The following is a 22,522-nucleotide window of genomic DNA, read 5'->3' as shown; positions in this document are numbered from 1 at the left end:
GGGAGATGTGAGGAAGTCAAGAAAATAAGTGAATCAAAGATGAGAAGAGGGATTTTTGTTTTTTCTTCTTTTTAAATGTGATTTTTCTTTTCTATTTTGAAACTATTTTTCTTTTTTAATGTATTTTATAACTTTGTATTTTTGTGTATTTGTTTTTCTTTTCTTGTTTGTTGTTATTTTTAAAACTTAATAAAAAATATTTTTTTAAAAAGAGAACACTCTCCAACCATCTCGTCCTCTGTCGTCCCCTTCTCCTTGTGCCCTCCATCTTTCCCAACATCAGGGTCTTCTCCAGGGAGTCTTCTCTTCTCATGAGGTGGCCAAAGTCTTGGAGCCTCAGCTTCACGATCAGTCCTTCCAGTGAGCACTCAGGGCTGATTTCCGTAAGAATGGAGAGGTTTGATCTTCTTGCAGTCCATGGGACTCTCAAGAGTCTCCTCCAGCACCATAATTCAAAAGCATCAGTTATTCAGCGATCAGCCTTCTTTATGGTCCAGCTCTCACTTCCACACACCACTACTGGGAAAACCATAGCTTTAACTATACGAACCTTTGTTGGCAATTCTCTGCTTTTTAAGGGGTAGGCTTACATTCTTTAAATATATTGTCATCTGATTCGTTTACCCTGATGATAATATGTTAAAAGCATTAAACCTGAGAACCACATTCCCTTGTGGGCAACCTCGCTGGGGGTGGAACATCCCATTTGTGGGCAAGTCAAAGGCAATGGGGTAACAGGTGTGATTCTTTACTGTTTGTTACATCCCAGCTGTGCAAAAGCCAAATCTTTTTACACTCACACACCCTTCTCCATCCAGGCAAGCAAGAGGCATTATCACAGGTCAAGGAAATGAGATTCCAACCAGGCACAAGCAGTCGAAGAGGGCCTGGGGCCAGGCGATCCCAACCCCTGTACTTCGAGAATTCAGTACAAGAAGGTAGATATGAGTTCACACATTCAGCCACTAGGGAGCAGTGTGGTCTAAGACGTAGCCACTGATACAACGCATCCAATCAGTGAAATTAATTTTTAAATCAGGTAATGCTTGTGATGTGATTTTCTGAAGAGGTAACGGTGTCTCTCCCACTTTTTGAATATAAACTTATTTTCATGAACAACAGCAAAAAGAATTCTGTTGGGCGGGGAGGAGTCGTGCGGGAGTCAATAGTTATTTGTTCTGTTGTTACTTGGTGTATTGCATTCATCAACCTTTGCAATAATTGATTCTAAAATGACACATATCTATATTACGGAAGACATTTTTATTATTCTGCACCTCGATATTCTTGAAAGGCGAGGAAAAACAACAGCAACTATGCACTTTGTTGTTGTTGTCTAGTCCAGTGTTTCCCAACCTTGTGCCTCCAGCTGTTTTTGAACTACAACTCCCATCATCACTGACTAGCAAGACCAGTGGCAAGGGATGATGGGAATTGTAGTCCAAAAACAGCTGGAGGCACAAGGTTGGGAAACACTGGTCTAGTCGTTTAGTTGTGTCCGACTCTTCGTGACCCCATGGACCAGAACACGCCAGGCACTCCTGTCTTCCACTGCCTCATGCTGGTAGCTTCGAGAACAGTATCCAACCATCTCATCCTCTATCGTCCCCTTCTCCTCGTGCCCTCCATCTTTCCCAACATCAGGGTCTTTTCCAGGGAGTCTTCTCTTCTCATGAGGTGGCCAAAGTATTGGAGCCTCAGCTTCACGATCTGTCCTTCCACTGAGCACTCAGGGCTGATTTCCTTCAGAATGGATACATTTGATCTTCTTGCAGTCCATGGGACTCTCAAGAGTCTCCTCCAGCACCATAATTCAAAAGCATCAATTCTTCGGCAATCAGCCTTCTTTATGGTCCAGCTCTCACTTCCATACATCACCACTGGGAAAACCATAGCTTTAACTATACGGACCTTTGTTGGCAAGGTGCACTCAGGGCAGCCTTTCTCAGCCTTGTGTCTCCAGATGTTGGACTACAACTCCCAGCATCCCTCACCGCTGGCCCTGCTGGTTAGGGATGATGGGGTAGCCCACCTGCACCTGGGGATCCCTTGTCGGAGAAGGCTGCCTCCGAAGCCAAGCAGAGAAGGTGCTCAAGGCCAGTCACAATGCAGCTTGCAGCTGAGCAGGTCTCTGCCTAGCCGGTGCCTGGCTGGGAGAAAGACAGCGCCGACTTGTCTATATCCAATGGCTGATGGCTCGGCTCTTTTTGGCTCTTGCCTCTTCCCGTAGCGGGGGGCGGGGACGGGGCGGAAGAAGAGTGACACGTTTCCATGGGGAAGCTGCGGCGTGTCGCCGCGCTACGGGCCGGGGCGGGGCCAGGAGGGAACAGGGGAGGAGGGGGACCCAGGAGCTCTTAAAGGAGACGCGCCGAAGAATGCGCCCCTGTTGAATTGGAGGCGCGTTCAGAGCTGCTGGTGAGTGTGGGAGTTTGGTAGGCGGTACCGGGCAGTGTGTATGCATTTTTATATATTTGTGAATAAAATGGAGGGCCTTGGCAATTTGAAACATCATAGAGAAGAAGATGCTACTGACTGAGATTTTGATTCAATACATGCGATGCTGTTCGAGGGATGCTGCTCATCCTAAAAGCGGGGGGGGGGGAAGAGTTTTTTTTTTGGGGGGGGGGTTAATAGGATCTCTTGGTGTTCAGCGGGGGAGGTCGGCAGCCCGGGTAGCCTCTGTGCAATCAGGTTGCCACCTTTTCCTGATGGCTCTGCTCGTGTGCCTTTAACAGCAGGCTGGAGCATTAGCAAATGAGCAGCCTTTCCCGGCCTGCTGTACCTCCATGCAAAGGACAGCCTTCATCTGATCGTTTCCATCATGTATCCACCTGCTGTGAAGCAATACAGCTGTCTCCATTTACTTCCCGATACCTGTCTGAAACCACAATAACTCAGTGGTGCTTTGCACCCAGAAGGTGTCAGGTTCAATCCCTGGCATTTCCAGATAGGGCTGGGAGCTGGCTAGTGCCTGAAACCCTGGAGAGCCACTATTAGTCCCGGTACACAAGATGCAGGAATGATTTGACTCAGTATAGGCAGTTCTCCGTATTCCTACATTTCCTGTTTGCTTTTGGGTAATTCTGTTGCAAGAGCTAGTGGAGGGTGAGTGGGGAGGTTAGTTTGCATTCCCATTCTTGCTTTCTCCTGAATCTCCAGAAATTAAATATCCGGAGGCAGGGCTGGCATCTTGCTTCTAGTGCTATGCAAGTAAACACCTGTGTGTTAAAATCAAAGCAAGGCATGATAATCTGCTCTTTCCACAAGCTGGTCAGGATCACTTCAAACTGTGGAATATCCATTATATTTATAACCGACTGGTGTGGCACCTAATAAAAGACGAACAAATTACTCAGTGGACGCTTAGGCCATAATAACTTTTGTGCTTTTCCTCTAAAGTTATAACCAGCTAAATGCTGGCTATGGGAAAGGGGCAGGGTTCAGTGCCTGGGGCACATGCTGTGCATGCAAAAGGTCTAAAGTTCAATGCTCAGCATTTCCAGGTAGACCTGGGAAGCATACCTGCTTGAAACCCTGCAAGGCAGTTACAGTGGTAACTCGGGTTAAGAACTTAATTCGTTCCGGAGGTCCGTTCTTAACCTGAAGCACCACTTTAGCTAATGGGGCCTCCTGCTGCCGCTGCACGATTTCTGTTCTCATCCTGAAGCAAAGTTCTTAACCCGAGGTACTATTTCTGGGTTTTGTTGTTGTTTAGTCGTTTAGTCGTGTCCGACTCTTTGTGACCCCATGGACCAGAGCACGCCAGGCACTCCTGTCTTCCACTGCCTCCCGCAGTTTGGTCATGTTTGTAGCTTTGAGAACACTGTCCAACCATCTCATCCTCTGGGTTATTTCTGGGTTAGCGGAGTCTGTAACCTGAAGCATCTGTAACCTGAAGTGTCTGTAACCAGAGGTACCACTTTAGTTGCATGTCAGTGTAAAAGCCAGTACTAAACTAAATAGACCAATAGTCTGACTCTTCAGAAGGCAACTTCCTATGTTTTAGAATAGGTAGTAGTAGGAGAAACCAGTGTGTTGCAGGGAGCCAGGTGTGTTCAGTGTACCCCAATGTTTTCTTTACACAGAGATGCACTTTCCCCATTGCATAATCTCTGTCTGTAGGTTTCAGATCGCCTAGCATCACATATAGAGGGAAGATTTTGCTTCTCTGCAGTGATGAACTTTTCTGTAAAGGAAAAATTTCCTTCTAGTAGCAGCCAGCATGGAAATATCTTTAGTGTGGATGATGTCCTCAAAGTTGTGTCTATACAAGCTGTTACTCTTGAGTTTGGCAATTAATACATTGTAACAGATTACTAAAGAGTTTGTTAGACTAGAGGATACTGTTGTTGAAGCAATGTGGTTCGCATTTCTTTTCTTTCATTAAAATTGATGTACTTGGAATTAGGCCCCTCGCTGCATGTGACTTGTGCTGGGAGTATATTGTGGTTTGGGGTGATATTAAGGTGTGTGGCAAAACTTTCCCTTTCCTCCTGAGGCTACACCTGTGTGCTTTGTTTGGAATGCAAGTTCTTTTTTAAAAATGGTTTTTATTAAATAATTTCTTGGGTCACAGAGATGTTTTCAGATCATAAAGTCTTTTTTTACAGATTGTTTTTATTCGATGTGAAATTTTAATGCTGTATACAGTATATGGTGGGTGGGGGGAGAGATGAGGAGAGACGAGGGTAGTAAACATTCATTCTTTTGCAAATACAGATAGGTAGCCCTGTTGGTCTGCCATAGTCAAAACAAAAAAAATTCCTTCCAGTAGCACCTTAAAGACCAACTAAGTCAGTTCTTGGTATGAGCTTTCGTGTGCATGCACACTTCTTCAGATAGGTATCTGAAGAAGTGTGCATGCACACGAAAGCTCATACCAAGAACTGACTTAGTTGGTCTTTAAGGTGCTACTGGAAGGAATTTTTTTTGTTTTATTCTTTTGCAAAGTATATGTGTGAGGTTTTTGGAACGTAAGTTCTATGCAGAATATGTTTCATGTTATACTCACTTTTCCCTTGTATTTGAAATTGGACCATAAAATAAAAAATCAAAGATATCATATTGAAGCCATACTTGGCATTGTAACCTGTGGCCCTCCAGATGTTGTTGGACTCCAACTCCCATCAGCCTCAGCCCGCATGGCCAAAGGTGAAGGATGATGGGAGCTGGAGTCTAACAGTTTCCCTGCCCTCTTGTTGTCAGGAAGGTTTGGTGCACTTTCAGCTTTATCCCAGACTGAGCTTTCACATACAGAACTGGGTGAGTGAGTGCCACTGAGAAATGAGCAAGTTGGACCTGCATAGCTCCATCCCTTCATCTTCATATTCTTGCATCATGTTGGTGTGATAACAAAGACTTTGTGCATCATGCTGAGCCAAGCCATGGTTTAGCACAAATGCATGGGCTGTGGGAGAGGAGACTGAGGTCACTTTGCTCCCTGCCAGTCAATCTGTAGATGTGCTGGGACAAGCTACTGTTTGCCTTACTTAGCATGCTATCTGAAACAGGGCTGGTGGTTTGAACCTATGGTTTACAGCTCTTGGTTAGACCAGGGGAGCTAAACCATGAGCCTGGGTTCAGACAACATGTCAAGCCAAACCATGGCTTGTCTTTTTGGTTAACTAATTACCAGCACTGCATAGCTGCCTTGAAGATAAGGGAAGTGGTTGAAATTTCCCTCTGGTGCTATTTCCTTGATCTAAATCTTTGCCCCTGCTCCCTCCGGCATACAGGTTTCAGAATGAACAGTGGTTGGAAGGGGGAGATTTCAGAGTAAGGAAAAGGCATGAGTGACGAAGGTCAACCTTCCCTCTGTAGCACCCCTTTGGCAATGCAGATGCAGATGCTGTGAGCTGTGAGCAGCTTGTAACTCACAGTCCTAGGATAAATTTTGGCTCTTGCCAGTTAATAAATGGAAGCTGTATTAATGATATGATACAAGATTTTTCTGGTCATTGCAAGAATAAATAAATTTTCTAGACGTGTCTCCACAATCTGGTTTAAAGCAATTTGTACCTGTCAAAATTCACAGACATGCCAATAAAGACCTGTCTGTCTTATACATGCTTTTGTTTCCCTGCTAGTTGATCTGCTACCTGGATTTTTGCATCTTGCCCATCACAGTGTCTCTTTCTGTTGTTTGTACAAGGTCTGACTCAAATCAGGTTTCTTCCTGCTTCTCAGTTGTTGACAGCTTGTGGTTCTTCTCACATAACTGAGTCACCTTGACTTGTCCTCATTCATTGGGCTGTTAGAGTTGCGCTCAAATTGTGGAAGAGAGGGCTGTGTGTACTCAAGGTGTGCCAGCAGAGCCAGATGGTCTTGGTGTGGCATTGCTGGTGTAGCTACAGTACAGCTTGTATACCTACCACCTTCTAAAGTCTCCTCTGAACCAACCTGGACCCAGTGAGTGTCATCTGAAGCCCTTAATCGTGTGTTCCTTCCTCAGGATGTCCAAGGGTGGCAACACAAGAAGAGGTCTTTTCTGTGGTGGCTCCCAGCTTGTGGAATACTCTCTCCAGGGATGCTTGCCTGGCACCATCATTACATAGCTTAGAAAAACATTTGGCTGTTAATTATCTGTGGTTTCCTTGATAGAATTGCCCTTTTGATTTTGCTTCAAATGTTTTTCTTATATGCTGGTTTTACTGTATGTGTTTCTTTGCTTATATACCATAAATTGCTTTGAGTTACCTTGGTAAAAAAAGTGACCAATATATCTAATTAATAATAATATGAAAAGTCCGTGCCTGAATCCATCTACAGCGGTACCTCGGGTTAAGAATTTAATTCATTCTGGAGGTTCGTTCTTCACTTGAAACTGTTCTTAACCTGAAGCACCACTTTAGCTAATGGGGCCTTCTGCTGCCGCCACGCCGCTGGAGCACGATTTCTGTTCTCATCCTGAAGCAAAGTTCTTAACCCGAGGTACTATTTTTGGGTTAGCAGAGTCTGTAGCCTGAAGCATCCATAACCTGAAGTGTCTGTAACCTGAGGTACCACTGTAATATTCTAATGATTACTGTTTAAAGGTAAAGGTAAAGGTACCCCTGCCCGTACGGGCCAGTCTTGACAGACTCTGGGGTTGTGCGCCCATCTCACTTAAGAGGCCAGGGGCCAGCGCTGTCCGGAGACACTTCCGGGTCACGTGGCCAGCGTGACATCGCTGCTCTGGCGAGCCAGAGCCGCACACGGAAACGCCGTTTACCTTCCCGCTGGTAAGCGGTCCCTATTTATCTACTTGCACCCAGAGGTGCTTTCGAACTGCTAGGTTGGCAGGCGCTGGGACCGAGCAGCGGGAGCGCACCCCGCCGCAGGGATTCGAACCGCCGACCTTTCGATCGGCAAGTCCTAGGCGCTGAGGCTTTAACCCACAGCGCCACCTGCGTCCCGATTACTGTTTAGGAGAGTCTAATTATCATAGAATTGTAGAGTTGGAGGAGACTCCTGCAAGTTCAGCCTCCTGCAACACAGGAATTACAGATAAAGAGTCCCTGAAAGATGGCTAGTCAACCTCTATTTAAAAACCCCCAGTGAAGGAGAGTCCTTCAGATATTTGAAGATGGCTATCATCACTTCTCGGCCTTCTCTTTTCTAGGCTAAACTTACCCAACTCCCTCAGCCGTTCCTCCTAAGGCTTTATTTCCACTTGCAGGTATCTGGCCTGCCCAGGTGAGTTCCAGTCCATCATGCCACTCCCCCTTTTATCTCTGACCAGGAACTGTGTGACTTTGGTGTCTCCATATCCTGTTCTCTGAAGCAGGTTGGCTCCCAGCCATGTAACTGACTCTGCATACCCACAGGGTGTGACTGTGTTTCAACATACCTGCGATGGGGGCCAGAAAGTAGATTGAACTGCCACGGAGCTTAATTCTCTTGTTCCCTGCAAAAGCAGCAATGCAGGAATTGAGCCATCGACATTTTTACCTCCCTGCTCCTGCAAAACAACAACAACAAGAAACAAATGTAGCTTTTCCAGACATAAAGATACACAGAAATGGGAAAAGCTTTCTCTGTTACATTTGTGCTTTTCAGGCTGTTGTTAAAGGCGCAGGAGCAGAACCTGTCAAAATATTTTTAAAAGTTGGCTAAGTTGGAGGGTTCTGGGAACTGCACGGTTGTCGGAAGCACAGTATATCCATTGCCTGTCCTGGGAATCAAAGCTTAAACGTTAATCACCCTGCAGCAAAGGTTGCAGATTATAAAGCAGAAACAGATTGAAAACATGGTTTTGGGCGGAGGCGCAAGTGAGGTTATGCCAGGGCAGTCCCAGAAGGGGCTAAGCAGATGGTCTCTTCAGCCAGGAGAAATGGCAGGGGGAACACATCATAGCTGCTGGCTATCACCAGGGCTTCTGTTTTGGCTAATCACGATTTAAAATAGTAAAAATAATAATCCAAATACTATATTGGATCAAATGTGCTTGCAGAAGCGCCAAAGTCCACACAACTGCTTTATTATGGTGTGAAAGTGGGCCTGAGGCCCTGGAAGAGGCTCATATGCTGAGATTGTCATAGGAGCATCTGAACACAGGAAGCTGGTCCTTCTTGCAACTAGCAGTGGCTCTGCAGGGTTTTGTATGGGGGTCTGTCCCACTTGGAGAACCTGGGGATTGAACCTGGGATTGTTGGCATGCAAAGAAGGTGCTCGACAGCTGAACTGCAGTTCTTTTTGCTAGCCATAGTCATTTGCCAGCCATTTTCTCATGCCTGTTCCTATTTCTCTTTTAGGAAGTGGTGGGGATTTTGTGGCGGATGCCTTTGTAAGAGTTATGTTAATAGGTGTCTAAACCAGCCTTTCTCAACCAGGTGCTCTCCTCCAGATGTTCTGGGTTCCATCAGCCTAGCCTAAAACATCTGGAGAGAACGAGGTTAAGGGAGGCTGGCCTGGGCATTAGGCATGTTTCTGGTTTCAGATTGTCACGCTCTGCATCTCTTCCATGACCTTGTCCCCACCTTGTTTTTAGTTTAGTTTTTAATCGTTCATTTCCATAGTGGTATCAGCACTTTACAGTGTATAAGTCATTGCCCCCATGGCATTTCCAATCTGTAATTTGACTCAGTGGGCAGCGGATGCAACAGAGGAAGGGAGGAAATGGGGATAAAATATGTATTTCTTTCAGTTGCATGTGGCTTCAGTAGGATATTGGGGTGGGGTTGTGCCAAATATTTCACAGAAAAGATGGGGTGGGTTTTGAAGGGGGAGAGGTGGTATCAGGCTGGCATTGTAGGAGGCAGTTTCTAGCAGAGAGAGAGAAAGGATGGAGTACGTTGAGAAAACATTTGGTTGATTGAGGGTGGTGGAACTGAAGGAGGGAAGATCACGGACAAGGGTTTATTGAATACTATGAGCCGTGGGATGAGGAGGGGGCAAGGCCAAGAAGGGCTTTGAAGCTAAGGACAGGGTGCTCTTGCTGGATCCAGAAATAGACAGGGACCCAATGTGTTCCCATTTTGCAGATGAAGACAACTGAGGCTCTGGGGTAATCTGGCCAAGGCTGCTCAGGAGCATGCCTGAGGCTCAATTTGAACCTTAGTCCAAGCCTAACAGCCCAGCCACATCTCTGCGATGATTTTCCCCCAATATGAATGCTTTTCTCTGTGTATGTGTATTTGGATATTCTTTCCGTTGGCCTTTGGAATGAGCCCAGTTTGACTAGTTGGCTTAGTCTTCTCAGCTGCTACTCTGAGGGCTTCTATTCCAAGCAAGATGCTGAACCTTGCCAGCTCAAGAAGACTAAAAGCTTGTCTGTTCTCTGGAAAAAAAATTGTCCATTTGGGAGGATGAAACACCCTCCACCCCTTCCTCCTCCAGCCCCTCCTTTCTCTCCAGGGAGCAGAAGGACAGAAACCTCTTTCAGTTTGCAGAAAGGTGGGGCTGACCCATGTGTCTGCGGACTGCGAAGAGGCTCACATGCCCAGAGGTGTTCTTTTGGGCAGCTGTCCTATGGTGTTGGCAACCCACTCTTTGGTTCTTGGGCAAAACAAGGTGGATCTCAACAAAGTGACTCATTGCCCTGGTCAGAGTCCAACTCCCCCCCCCCCCCCCCCGTGGTTGATCCTGTCCTCTCCCAGATGACTACATTTTTGCCACTCGCAAGAACTGCAAGTTTCTTTGGTCCCTGGCTAAGGATAGTGTTGGTTCTGTATGGCATCTACCACACAAAGGACCCCAAAGGAGTGGGAAATAGATGATGAAGTAAATGTTGCAATTTACTCCAAATTGTATTGAGGTGGAGGGAAGTTGTGGGAATGAAGGAGGCAGGCTTGGAGGGGGTTTCATCTTGTGACATTAATGTCACATCTTCAGAGAAGATAACACTCCCCTATTTCTGTTTAGCATGCAAAGGGTGCCCAAAGGCATCATGGTTCTTTTCACAACAACCCTGCACTGTCTTAACGCAGTTTTAGTGTCCTGAGTACCTCAACGCCACTGGAAGCCCATCTTCTGAAACATCACCAGGCGCTGTCTGATTTCCAAGTCTGCCATTGCAGTCTTAAAGACTAGAAACTTGCTATGTTCCCTTATTAAATATGAGCTGAAACACTCAGGATGTTGACTTCTGGGCCTGAAGAGAATATCATGACTTCCCCAGTGCCGTCACGATATATGAAAGCTGTGTGCATTCATTCTATGCAACACCTGTCTTGACTCAGGCTGGATTTTTGGCTCTTGTGCCATCCAAGCAGATATCAGTTGGGGGCACCTACATCCTTCCTAGAACCTCCATGAAAGCTTCTGCACCCCTAAGGTTCCCATGAAGGCCCCCCATCCCTCCTCTCTCAAACAGCTATCGTGTCCCCTTTCAGGTGACGATGTCGGAAAAGATCCTTGTGACGGGCGGAGCCGGCTACATCGGGAGCCACTGCGTTCTGGAACTGGCTGAGGCCGGATACACCCCTGTGGTCCTTGACAATTTCCACAATGCCATCCGAGGTAAGGAGGCAGCCAAGGCCAGGGCTGGCAGCAACTGGTTTGACGGGGATTTAGAGAAGGGCCATAGCTCAGTGGTAGGGCACCTGTTTTGGATGTAGAAGGTCCCACCTTCAATCCCTGGCAAAAGAGGCCTGCTAGATCACACCTGATGCGTATCCAGAAGAATGGAGAAGTCCCATCTCCTGAAACCATGGAGAGCCGCTACCATTTCATGCAGACCAGCCTTCTTCAACTGTGGGTCCTTTGATTCTGTTGGGACTGCACCTCCCATTATCCCTGGCCATTGGCAAAGGTGGCTGGGGATGATGGGAGTTGTAGTTCAGTAACATCTGGGGACCTAAGGTTGAGCTCTAAAGAACTAGATGGACCTTTAGGAATGCAGGAAGCTGCCTTCAGCTGAGCCAGGCCATTGGTTTATCTAGCTCAGGGTTGTCTACAGTGACTGGCAGTAGCTCTCTAGGAATCCTACCTGGAGATGCTGGGGATTGAACCTGGGACCTTCTGCATGGAAGGCTCGAGCACTGAGCTATGGCCCTTCCAGTGGTCCGACTCAGCAATGGGAGATTCATAACTGAGCAAAGCTCCATAGGCCAGAAACATTAGCTCCGCCCACTGATTTGCAGAGGCAAAGGGCTCTTTAACCCTCTCTTTCCCAGCGTGGCAACACAGGCTTTGGCCTTCCTCTTCCTAGGCCTCCCCATTCACTCACTTGAGATACAGACAAAAGGCCTCCTTTTTTCATCCAACCTCCCCACATGAACAGCAGCTGGGTCAGTGGCAGGATTCTGCTTTTTGTGCACCTCAACCAGTCATCTGACTAGGCTACTGTTGCTCCACCTGTGGAAGGGATCAAGAGCCCTTTGGCCTCCAAGTCAGAGGCACAGCAGAGCGATGGAGGAATGTCCATTGCCGTTTGGAGAAGAAGGGGCTGGCTTGGCTCAAGTAGGAGGAAGGAACTGAGGGGTCAGGGTGGGTCAGCAACATTGGCTGCACCCACCCATTCACAGAACCAGAGGTTTATTTAACTCTTTAGGACAAGGAGGGGAAACCTCCAGATGTTTGTTGGACTACAGCAACCATCATTCCTTAACCATTGACTATCCTGGCTGGGACTGGGGAGTTGAAGCCCAACATTTGGGGGGCCACAGGTTCCCCATCCCTGCTCTAGGCTGGAATGTGGATGGAAAGTCCCTGAGGACCAGACCAAGCTCCTGGACCACCAGGTGCCTATCCCAATCCTAAGAAGGGGCTTGTAGATCTGGATGTGTGAGTCCTTTCAGTAGTGCTGTTAGGATAATTTAAGTCCTTAGATGGAAACATGTATTTACCTCACAAGGTGATCATTAGCCCAGCCGTTCTGTATTTGAGGGTCCCCCACCCGTTCACTCTGCTGAGTGGGGGCCCCTGGGTTTTTGCCCCCCGAAAGGCAACACTAAGTCTTCCTCATTGAAGAGGACAGCAATGATTTGGGAATCGGGTCTCCTCTGGTGTGGTGTCAAAAACAGTCTTTCTCCCCAGGGGGCAGCACAGTCCCCGAGAGTATTCAGCGGGTGGAGGAGATCGTGGGCAAGAAGATCCCATTCCAGGAACTGGATGTCCTCGATGAGGCAGGTCTCCACAACCTCTTCAAGAAGGTGAGGGCCCGATCCTACTGCTTAATGTTTCCTTCCCCATTACACCTATTGAGATGGGTTGGAGCATTGCCCCCCCACCAATGGGGGCACTATTCTGGCTTACTTTTTGCTCTCTGGGTGGCATCAGGGCCTCCTCAGTGGTGGTCCCCTAGATCTCCTGTCTTCACTGTCTTGGACTACACTTTGGGCTGGCAGGAGAGGGGTTCTGTCTCTCCTGCCTCTGCTGCCTGCTCACCCCCCGTTGCTCCCCTCCCTCCCCACAGCACTCCTTTCAGCCTCTGGGGAGATTTTGTTGTTCCCAATGTGCGTGCACCAGAGCATCTTGGTGTTGCTGCCATGCTGCTGCCCCAACACTCCTGCTGTGTTTATTTCTGGCCCATTTATTTATTTATTTTGTATACCGCCTTTCACCTGAAGGATCACAGGGTGGTTCGAAACATGATAATTTTGTATTTTGTAAATACATAATAAAAACAAAACCAAAAAGAAACCAATAGCCCCCTTTCCCACAAACACATGGGATGTTAATTAGCCAAAGGCCTGTTTCTAGAAAAACATTTTCGCCTAAAGATATGTGGCAAAAGCACCAGATGTGCCTCCTTGGGCTTTGCTGGGGAGCCACGAGTGACGCCTGTCAATCCCAGAACTCAGAAGTGGCATCTGCACCACTCGGGAGCCACGCAGCCCTGTTGTGGGTTGTGTCAGGCTGGCATCTGGCTCTCCTGCCAGACATGCAGGACATATGGCTCTGGTGTGTGTGTTTGCAAGCTTGGGCCAAAAGCCCTTTGAAATCAGTAAACAAAATGGCGTTTCTCATTAAAAAAAAGCACCACAGGCGCTTTTTGCCCTCTTCCAGCTTTTCATTAGGGGAACATTTTTTTTTAAATTAAAATGGGCACGTATAAATAGAAAACGTACTGTAGCCTCCGCTGAAGTATTCCTAACGCAGCTCCCCCTTCTGTTTCTCCTCAGCACAATTTCTCTGCCGTGATGCATTTTGCAGGCCTCAAGGCTGTGGGAGAGTCTGTCCAGATGCCGCTGGAATATTACAAAGTGAACCTGACTGGGACCATCCGATTGCTGGAGGTGAGCAGGAACATGGCTTATTCCACCAGTGTTTACAAGGCTTCTGTTATAAGTCTGGGTTTGCGGGAGGACGTCAACTGCAGGAAGCCCATCTCGTGTGTGGCACAGATACCTGTCAGAGCAGCTTACGGCATCACGTGCGACAGGCTTTCCATAGTGTCACTCAAGGCACCATGTTGGCCTGGAGGAAGGCTGGTCAGGGGTTGGATGTGGCCTATCTGTTGGCCCGCCCTGGCCTGGGGAAGTGCTGTTCACCCATCCTCAGGGCTTCCTCCTGCTCTTGAGGAATCACTTTCAAACAGAACCCCTGCTACATGGAGCCTGGCTAGCTCAGTGCCCTTTGACCTTCGCTCCCCGACTCTTGTTGGACTCCCATAATCCTCAGCCATCTCAGTGGTTGGGGATGATGGAAGTTGCAGTCCAACAACATCCAGAGACATCTGGAGGAAGAGCACTGAGGTTGTCTGCGTTCCTCCACAGGCCATGAAAGAGCATGGGGTCAAGAACATTGTGTTCAGCAGCTCAGCCACAGTTTACGGCGACCCGGCCTACCTCCCCCTTGACGAAAACCACCCTGTGGGAGGCTGCACAAACCCTTACGGGAAATCCAAGTATTTCATCGAGGAGATGATCCGAGACTTGTGCAAGGCAGAACCGGTGAGTGAGCAACATACCACACACCACCAACCCCCTTATAACGCAGGGGTACAACCGCCCTCAGCAGTATTTTCTGGGTTATTTTTCTTTTTTTCTTCTAAAATAATATTTATTGTCATTTTTGCAAAAACTCATATAGCATTAATTTTATTTCATTACTTCTGGAACTAATGGAAAGAAAGGCATATATTAAGAATCCACAAGTACATGGCCTTATAATACCAGCATAAGCCTATCCATTTAGCTTAGTTTATCTGCCCCAGTATATAAAAACATATATTTAAAATATAATTGACACAAGCCAGGGATTGGTTACAAGTAATTCCATATAAATGAATTGTGTCTGGGCATATAATATATATGTGGATCATTGATCCATGGCCACCAAACAGTGACCAGATCCTCAGAACTGGCTTTACCTCTTTGTACTTTTGAGTGATGTGTTAGTTTTTCTGATACCACTATAAATAAAAGCTTTTTATCTCATGCCTCTAAAGTCAGACTTGTGCAAGGCAGAACTGGAAAGCATGTCCCAGAATCCTCCATACAGCTCTCCTGGGCGGTATTTTCTGATCCGATCACTTGTGCTGCTTCTCTCAGGACTGGAACGCGGTTCTCCTGCGATACTTCAACCCCATTGGAGCCCACGAGTCGGGGAGGATTGGCGAGGACCCCCAGGGCACCCCAAACAACCTGATGCCCTACGTTGCTCAGGTACCCAAGACCCCCCTGGGAGAGTTTGCTCTGCTCCACCTCCTGCACAGTGAGTTTCTCCTGCTAACTCCTGTGCCTTCCTGTCGTTTCTTCCTTCTGTTCACTCCAGGTGGCTGTGGGGCGCCGAGAGTACCTGAGTGTATTTGGGGATGACTATGATACAGTGGATGGGACTGGTGAGTTGCTTGGAATCACCCTAGCTTGAAAGGAAAGATACCTCCACCCCCAAATCTACTTGAAATACGGCACTGGGAAGTTTGGAGATGTGGAAGCCAGAGTGGTTATGGGCCTCTATCCCTAGTGGTTTATAGACACATATAGGCACGGGGGTGTTTTCTCTTTTTGTATGTGTTCTAGGGCAAAGATGGGAAAACTTTAAGGGGAACCTTCTGAGGGTCACAGGCCAGTGAAGGGCAGGGCCAGGAACAGCAAACATGGGTGGAGCAATGAACATGAATTGTCCCCTTATAAAGGGATGTGGGTGGCACTGTGGGTTAAACCACAGAGTCTAGGACTTGCTGATCAGAAGATCGGCGGTTCGAATCCAAACAACGGGGTGAGCTCCCCTTGCTCAGTCCTTGCTCCTGCCCACCTAGCAGTTCAAAAGCATGTCAAAGTGCAAGTAGCTAGATAGGCGGATCGGTAAACGGCATTTCCGTGCGCAGCTCTGGTTTGCCAGAAGCGGCTTAGTCATGCTGGCCACATGACCCGGAAGCTGTACGCCGGCTCCCTCAGCCAATAAAGCAAGATGAGTGCTGCAACCCCAGAGTCAGCCACGACTGGCCCTAATGGTCAGGGGTCCCTTTACCTTTACCTTTACGATAGGCTAGTTTTGAAACACCCGTCTCTGTCTTCCATCCAGGCAACCAAGAAGCAGAGCACCTTCCAGCCAGGCGAAAGCAGTCTGGTTGCAAACCATAGCCTGTGAGGGGTGTGGCCTGGGGAGAGTCTCATTCCCAGAGTGGTTTAACAATCAGTCCCTCTTCCCAGCGAACTCTGGGAATTGAAGCACTGGGAGGGGAATAGGGGGTCTCCTAACAGCTCCCAGCACCCTTGGCAAACCGCAATCCCCATAATTCTTTTTTGGAAGTCCTGTTTAAAATCAAACTTGGCAAATCCATGATCTGCTTAGAAAATCTTCCCTGGGTTGTTCCTTTCATTTCATAGCAGGATAGAGTCAGTATTTATCATCCCTCCTTCTGATGATAAGCCAGTTCAGCCTTCGCCATCCTGGTGGCGACCCAGCGAGCTGGGGCTGATGGGACTTGTAGTCCAGATCATCTGGAAGCTACCAGGTTGGCAAAGGTTGAACTAAGATGTAGGCCTACCCACAGGGGTGGACAGTGCGCTGGCTGATGGGTTTCCTCCTTCTTCTGCAGGCGTCCGGGATTACATCCACGTGGTGGACCTGGCCAAAGGCCACATTGCGGCTTTGAAAAAGCTCAAGGAGAACTGCGGCTGCAAGGTAGGGAAGTGCATAGACTTGGTCAGAAGCACTGCTTCCATCCATGTTGTGTTTTGCTGGAGCTCTTGTCAACTGAACCTCCATCACCTGGATTTTGGGAGCATCCTTGCTTGCAGACTCCAGGCACTTCTCCTAATTTGTTCAGGAGACATGCTCAGTTTAGGCAGGGGTGTGTTCAAAATTTTGTGCCAAGAAAGTGTCACCACCCTATATTATTACGCACACTTCCCGTTTCACAGAATGCTTTTTCCATGAAGACTTTGGCATGGCCCCTTAGTTACTTCCCACAACCTACAGAAACTAAGCTCTAGGGATGTGTACCTGAAAAGTGAATGCATTTCCTTCCTATAGACCCTTCCCTTGTGGTGCAGTTTTTCCTATATTTGTAAGTTCCTCGGGACAGGCACCTGGAAAGTGCCGCACAGGGCAATAAGGTCGACAAAGCCTTCGTCACAAGAGTTGCATCTTTGCAGATATACAACCTTGGAACCGGCACCGGCTGCTCAGTCCTGCAAATGGTGAAGGCAATGGAGAAGGCGTCGGGAAGAGAGGTAGAGTATCGGGACAACCTGGGTTCCAGGAGGGGGGGATTGAACTCCTGTTAGGGTCTAGGTAAAGAGGACCAGAGAGAGGAAGGCATTGCCAATTGGCCAACCCTCGCTGGGCCCACCACGAAGCAGGAGTCTGGTTCAGCCTTCCCCAACCTGGTGCCCTCCAGATGTTCAAGGACACATTCCAGCAATGCAAAAGCACTTGAGAGTGGACCAAGGCCAGGAAGGGGAGTGGCCTGGAGAAGTCCGCCATTTTGCCCCTGGACTGGAGGCTCCCCACACATTTTAGCACTTACCAGAACATTGCCAGGCTGTTCTGTTCGCAGTGCTAGTTATGATAGCAAGATCAGGTTGGCTATCAAGCCAGGTCTCCATATATGGCTGATGGGTTGCATCCACTTTTCTGCAGGGCTGGGGAGAACCTGTGGCCTTCTAGATGATGTTGGGGATGATGGGAATTGGAATCAAATGACTTGCCACAGGTTCCCACCCCTGCTTTAGGGGCTCATAGGCTATTTAGCCTGTGCTAAAATAATAAATGCCTGCCATACCTGAGGTAGCTTTCAGTATTTTGGGATCCAAAATCTGCCTCCTTTGATATGAGGCAAACATGGCCTCTTTGATCTGCGACCCTGTTTAAAAAGAGTTGGCATAAAACTGGGGCTGGAATGTGTACCTTTAAATTTTAATACTGGGACTATAGAGAGGCACATTGCTCCCCTCTGCCAGTGGCACGACCAGCCCACCTACTATGCAGAATGCAGGGTGCTTTTGAGGGGACCAGCCAACATTTTGGTCTAGGAGCCTCACACTAGAGTAGAGAACATCAACCAGCACTTTAGTCTTCTGGAAGGAATGCCATTGTGATTAGGTTGCAGATAATTGAATATTAAGCAGCTTACCAATGATTGCCTTTAAATAAATGAAAAAATGCTCTCCCTTGTGAGATCCACCTGGCACCATCATTAACATCCTTCCAACTCTCTTCTCCCATGCATTTGATGGCTTATGATAAACGTTTTGTTTATTGCTGTTGGCGATTTGCTTCACTGTAATGTGTATTTTTTTCATTTTCATTCTTTGCCTGTGACACTTAATTTGTTATGTCTGAGAGGGTTTTATTTTGTAGTGAGAGACTAATAAATCAAAATTATAGTACTACTAATAGTAATGTGTCTTATCATCTTGGCTGCTGCCCCGGTCAGTTTCCCATTGCTTAATGACAGGCTGCGGTCTTTGTTCTAGATAAACTACAAGATTGTTGCACGTCGGGAAGGAGACATCGCCTCCTGTTACGCCAACCCTGCCCTAGCTGAACGGGAGCTGGGCTGGAAAGCTGTTTTTGGCTTGGACAAAATGTGTAAGTGGAGCCTCCCCACAGAGGGCCATCTGCCTGCTCCTTTTCTGCCAGCCTTTGCCTCCCCCTTCTTTATTCCTAGGGGCAGAAACTGGAGAAATAAATGGGTTTCCATTCCCTCCTCCTTAATTCAACCAAGTTGCTTCACCCGCCACTGTTCACCTGGAGTCTCATGGGGTGGGATGTTCCATTGACATCTGCATGCAAAGAATCCTGCAGGATCAGGCCTTCAGCCCAGCTAGCCTAGCATCCTGCTCTCACTCACAGCAGCCCACCAGGTGCCTCAATGGGAAGCCCACAAGCAGGAGCTGAGTGCAACAACATCTCTCCCCCTTTGCAGTTCCCAACGACTGGTATTCAGAGCTATATGCAGCCTCTGGCACTGGAGGTAGACCATAGCTATCACAACCAGTAGCCATTTTTAGTTTTATCCTCCACGGATTTGTCTAATCTCTCTGCAAATCAAGGAAAGGACCTTCTCTGTAGTGGCACCCACCCCCACAGCGTGGTAGCGAATTCCAGTTTAACTCATTGCTGTTATTCTCTTGCCCTTTTCCAGGTGAGGACTTGTGGAGGTGGCAGTCACAGAACCCCACTGGCTACAGCAAGAACTAGCGCCGGGAAGATGTTGCCTGTCCTCCCCAGTGCGTGGCTGCCATGACCCAAGGACAGTTCCAAGGGCTGTTTTGCTTTTCACTCAGGGAAGATGGTGGTTCCTGCTCATTCCTTCCCCTGCCCTTCTTCTCCCTTTTCGTAAGAGACCAAATAGACTCAGGAAGGGGAAGAGTATCTTGGCCTTTTGCTGTACCCATTTCTTTAACTCTCTTGTGCCTTCTCCCTGAACCTTCTCTGCCAGCCAGGTTGGTACCAAACAGGGAGCAAGGAGCTCTGACCCTCCCATTGAGTGGGAAGCCTGACAAATAAAAAGTGTCAATGGGAGCCCATGGAGGATGTCATGCTCCCCTCATTGGGGACAAACTTGGTTTCTTTGGTTTTAGAGTCCACCCTCTGCTGCCAGGTTCTTGAGATGTCCTGATGGATGCAGGCTGCTCCATGAGGTTCTGAGCTGTGGGAAGAGGCTGCATGGAGGTACGAGTGTTAAAATGTAGTTGGAAAATGACAGCTAGGTCCATGGAGCCTTGTCATTTGCTCCCTGGCTTCCTGTTTCTAAATTGTAATGCCTTCTGTAAATCAGAGGTGGGGAACCTGTGGCCCTCTAGATGTGGCTGCACTACAGCTCATCAGTCTCTGAAGCATTATGAAAATTTTTGGTGGTGTACGGATTAAAAAAGAAAAAGAAACCAGTTGCAAAAATGGAGCATCAGCTAGGATTTGCTTGGTGGAATAAGTTCCCCTTTCTGGTCTGCCTTGATTTGTTACAACTAACTCGAATTCACACAGCAGTTTCTGTTGCAGCCAAATCAAAATCCTGCTGCAGTCATCTTGCAGCAGATAGATTACTCCAGTAGCAAAGTTGTGTGTAGCTCCCGCAGTGGAAAGCCAGATTGTCCATTTAGAAGAAATTGTGTATATAGCAGCTTTCACGAGTACAAAATGTTTTATTAGTGTAGAACTTGAAGGCCAGAAAGCTTTGAGGGAAAAAGCTCTACCTGATTGACTGGAGCAATGTCCTTCAACCATGGCTCCCTATCTCTTGTTGGATCACAGCTCACATAATCCACAGCAAGCATAGTTAATAGTCAGGGATAATGGGAGATGCAGCCCCAGATGTTGGATTACAAGATCAAAGAACTACAGATTACTCTTTCTACCCTTCTGATCTGTGTGTCTCTGTTGCGGTGCTATTGTTGCCATTGTGTTCCCTCCATCTTAAAAAGGACTAAATACTTGATTTTTTGAAGTTAAAAAAAGAAGTCCAAGGCCAGATTTTGCACCTCTGTGTTGCTAATAATCTATGTTCCACCCTGCTTGCTGGCAAGCGGTTCCCAGGTGAAGCTTTAACTCCCATGCCAGTTGCTAGGTTTTTTATCCCCACTGTTAGCACCACCCTGTGCCTGCCTACTCAGAAGCAATTCTTAATGTGTTCTGTGGGGCTTAGAAGCTGCATAGCCTTGCCTACTGGAGAGAACAGGAGAATCCATTTGAGGCTACCATCTTTCAATGTTTGAAAACTTCATTTAAAGCTCACTGCTCCCACTGTAAGCTACATGTAGAATTGCAGCTGATTTTCCCCAATTTTGGTGGGAGGTGGGTAGTGTCATGCTATATTCCAACTACATTGGGAAACATAACCTAGTCCAAGGGTTGCCAACCTTTTGGGGCCTGTGGGGTATATTTGGAATTTTGAGGAAGTGCCAAAATGGCTGCTGGGGGTAGCCTAATTTCCCTGTTAGAGCAGCAGAGATGGTTGGTAACCACTCTTGGGCAGCCAAAAAAAAGTAGGCATAATTAAAGGGGCATATTCAATGTAGGAGAAGCCAAGCCAAGTGCAAACACAAATTGAACAGGAAGATCAAACAGTCTCTTATGTTATGTATATTTACCAAGACCTTTTGCAGGCACCGTAGGTGATACTGGCTGGCACATTAGTACCTGTGTGCGGCGTGTTGGCAACCTCTGCCCTAGTGAGTTACAGTGCCCTGAAGAATGGCCATTTAGCAGCCTGGCTTTTTAAAGAACTCTTAAATCTGTAGTGAAACACTTCTTTATTTGAGCACCATCATCTGAATGTGCATATAATTTTTAATGTAGGCAGAAGTATTTTAGGGCAAATTAGAAGTTCAATAAAAATAAGCACATTATTAAAATTGTGCCGAGTAAGTGAAGCATAATGATAGCCGCCGCCACCAGAAACATGGCCAAGTAGCAGCAGAGGTGGCACTGATCCTTCTAAAAGGAGCCAGATTTTTCTGAGGTCTAAAAAAACATATAGAAGGGCACTGGGGAAAATGCAATTGAATGATTATAGATAACCATGTTATTCTTAGGGTCATCTGCCTGGAACACATCCCAGAAGATACTAGCAAAATGTAAATCTTGCCAGTGTAAATTTGGTGGCTTGAGACTAAGGGGGATGAGGTTTTTAAAAGGTGTGTTTTGATATGTTTTTAGATATTGGAAAATATACACAAAATGATTAACACATAGTAATAATTACTAGGCTCACTTCCAGCTTTTATTATAGCACCAGCAGTAACATGCAAGCACATCCTGGTGGTGAAACAGCGCCCACCGACGTCAATGGGACTGTTTGCGAACAAGTGGATTAAGGCTTCCTGCCCCAAAGCCAGGTATTTACAAGGCCTTGCCTAACATACTCTGAGATAGCAGAGTAAGATTAGACTGACACCTCAAGACGCACAAGGCATCTCTCTTTGTTGAGACAAAATGTAGGCAACAGGAACTTCCTTGTCCTCACTTAAGACAGATGCCTACCACACACACCCTGGCGATAGCAAGATCTATTGCAATGAGAATGTTGCCTTGGTTGGGTTACAAGTTTCCTGTGTGATTGAGGTGGGAGTTCCTGCTCTGCATGTAATGTTCCAACTTCAGTCCCTAAACATCTCCAGCTGAAACAATTCTCAAGGAAGAGAGATCTTGAAGAGCCAGTGTTAAGCAGAGTAAACAATACTGTCCTCAGGGCCAGCCTAAGAGATCTAGCTGCCAGTGCCAGAAAGACAAAATAATGCATGCACACAGACGCACACCCCAAGTGGCATCTCAGCCTTACTTCAGTGCTGGTGATGGAACAGCATTCTCCACTGCAACTGGTGAAACAGGCGGCCAGCTGAGGGGGTGCAAGGTGAATCACAAGGCACAAGCACACAGCGCTAGCCAACACTTCATTGCTACTCCCTACGTCTTCAGCACTTGCCTAACAGTTGAGCTGGCCCTGACTCAATGAGAAGGGGAAGTTAAGAAAACCCCTTTCAAACCGAAGATGTTACATGGGAATAGTCTCTCCTACCCAAACCGCCCACACTGCTTCTCTATTACATAAAGCCCTTTTGTACATACAGTATTTGGATTCAGAGCCATTCAGCAGTTAGCCTCAGGAGGCTTTTTTGTGCCACAATAAGGGCTAGAGCCTTAAAAAAATTAGTAGACAAAAACATTATTTTCTAGGGAGTTCGTCTTGTGGGTCACATGTTGCACT

At 47.3% G+C, this 22,522-nt stretch overlaps 1 protein-coding gene across 1 annotated transcript; it reads left to right on the top strand.

Moving 5' to 3' along the window:
- The first annotated feature begins 2,265 nt into the window (after window positions 1-2,265).
- Window positions 2,266-19,346, top strand: GALE (UDP-galactose-4-epimerase). Its single transcript, XM_083751882.1, has 11 exons — window positions 2,266-2,415; window positions 10,812-10,938; window positions 12,457-12,572; window positions 13,545-13,658; window positions 14,139-14,315; window positions 14,916-15,029; window positions 15,139-15,205; window positions 16,409-16,494; window positions 16,968-17,045; window positions 18,291-18,405; window positions 18,962-19,346. The coding sequence occupies exons 2-11, from the start codon at window positions 10,818-10,820 to the stop codon at window positions 19,015-19,017; spliced, it is 1,044 nt and encodes a 347-aa protein (XP_083608008.1). The 5' UTR covers window positions 2,266-2,415; window positions 10,812-10,817; the 3' UTR covers window positions 19,018-19,346.
- The last annotated feature ends 3,176 nt before the right edge of the window (window positions 19,347-22,522 follow it).

The sequence above is a fragment of the Podarcis gaigeae genome (assembly GCF_964106915.1).
Source record: "Podarcis gaigeae genome assembly, chromosome: 8".
NCBI classification, from domain to species: domain Eukaryota; kingdom Metazoa; phylum Chordata; class Lepidosauria; order Squamata; family Lacertidae; genus Podarcis; species Podarcis gaigeae.
The sequence above is the reverse complement of the archived record's forward strand: the minus strand, read 5'-3'. Positions and strand labels throughout refer to the sequence as shown.

Bases quoted from the DNA above. Each gene is read 5' to 3' on its own strand.
- GALE (XM_083751882.1), top strand. From the start codon at position 10,818: ATGTCGGAAAAGATCCTTGTGACGGGCGGAGCCGGCTACATCGGGAGC. The intron at 14,316-14,915 runs GTGAGTGAGCAA...TGCTTCTCTCAG, and splicing joins ACTTGTGCAAGGCAGAACCG to GACTGGAACGCGGTTCTCCT. The intron at 15,206-16,408 runs GTGAGTTGCTTG...CTTCTTCTGCAG, and splicing joins TGATACAGTGGATGGGACTG to GCGTCCGGGATTACATCCAC.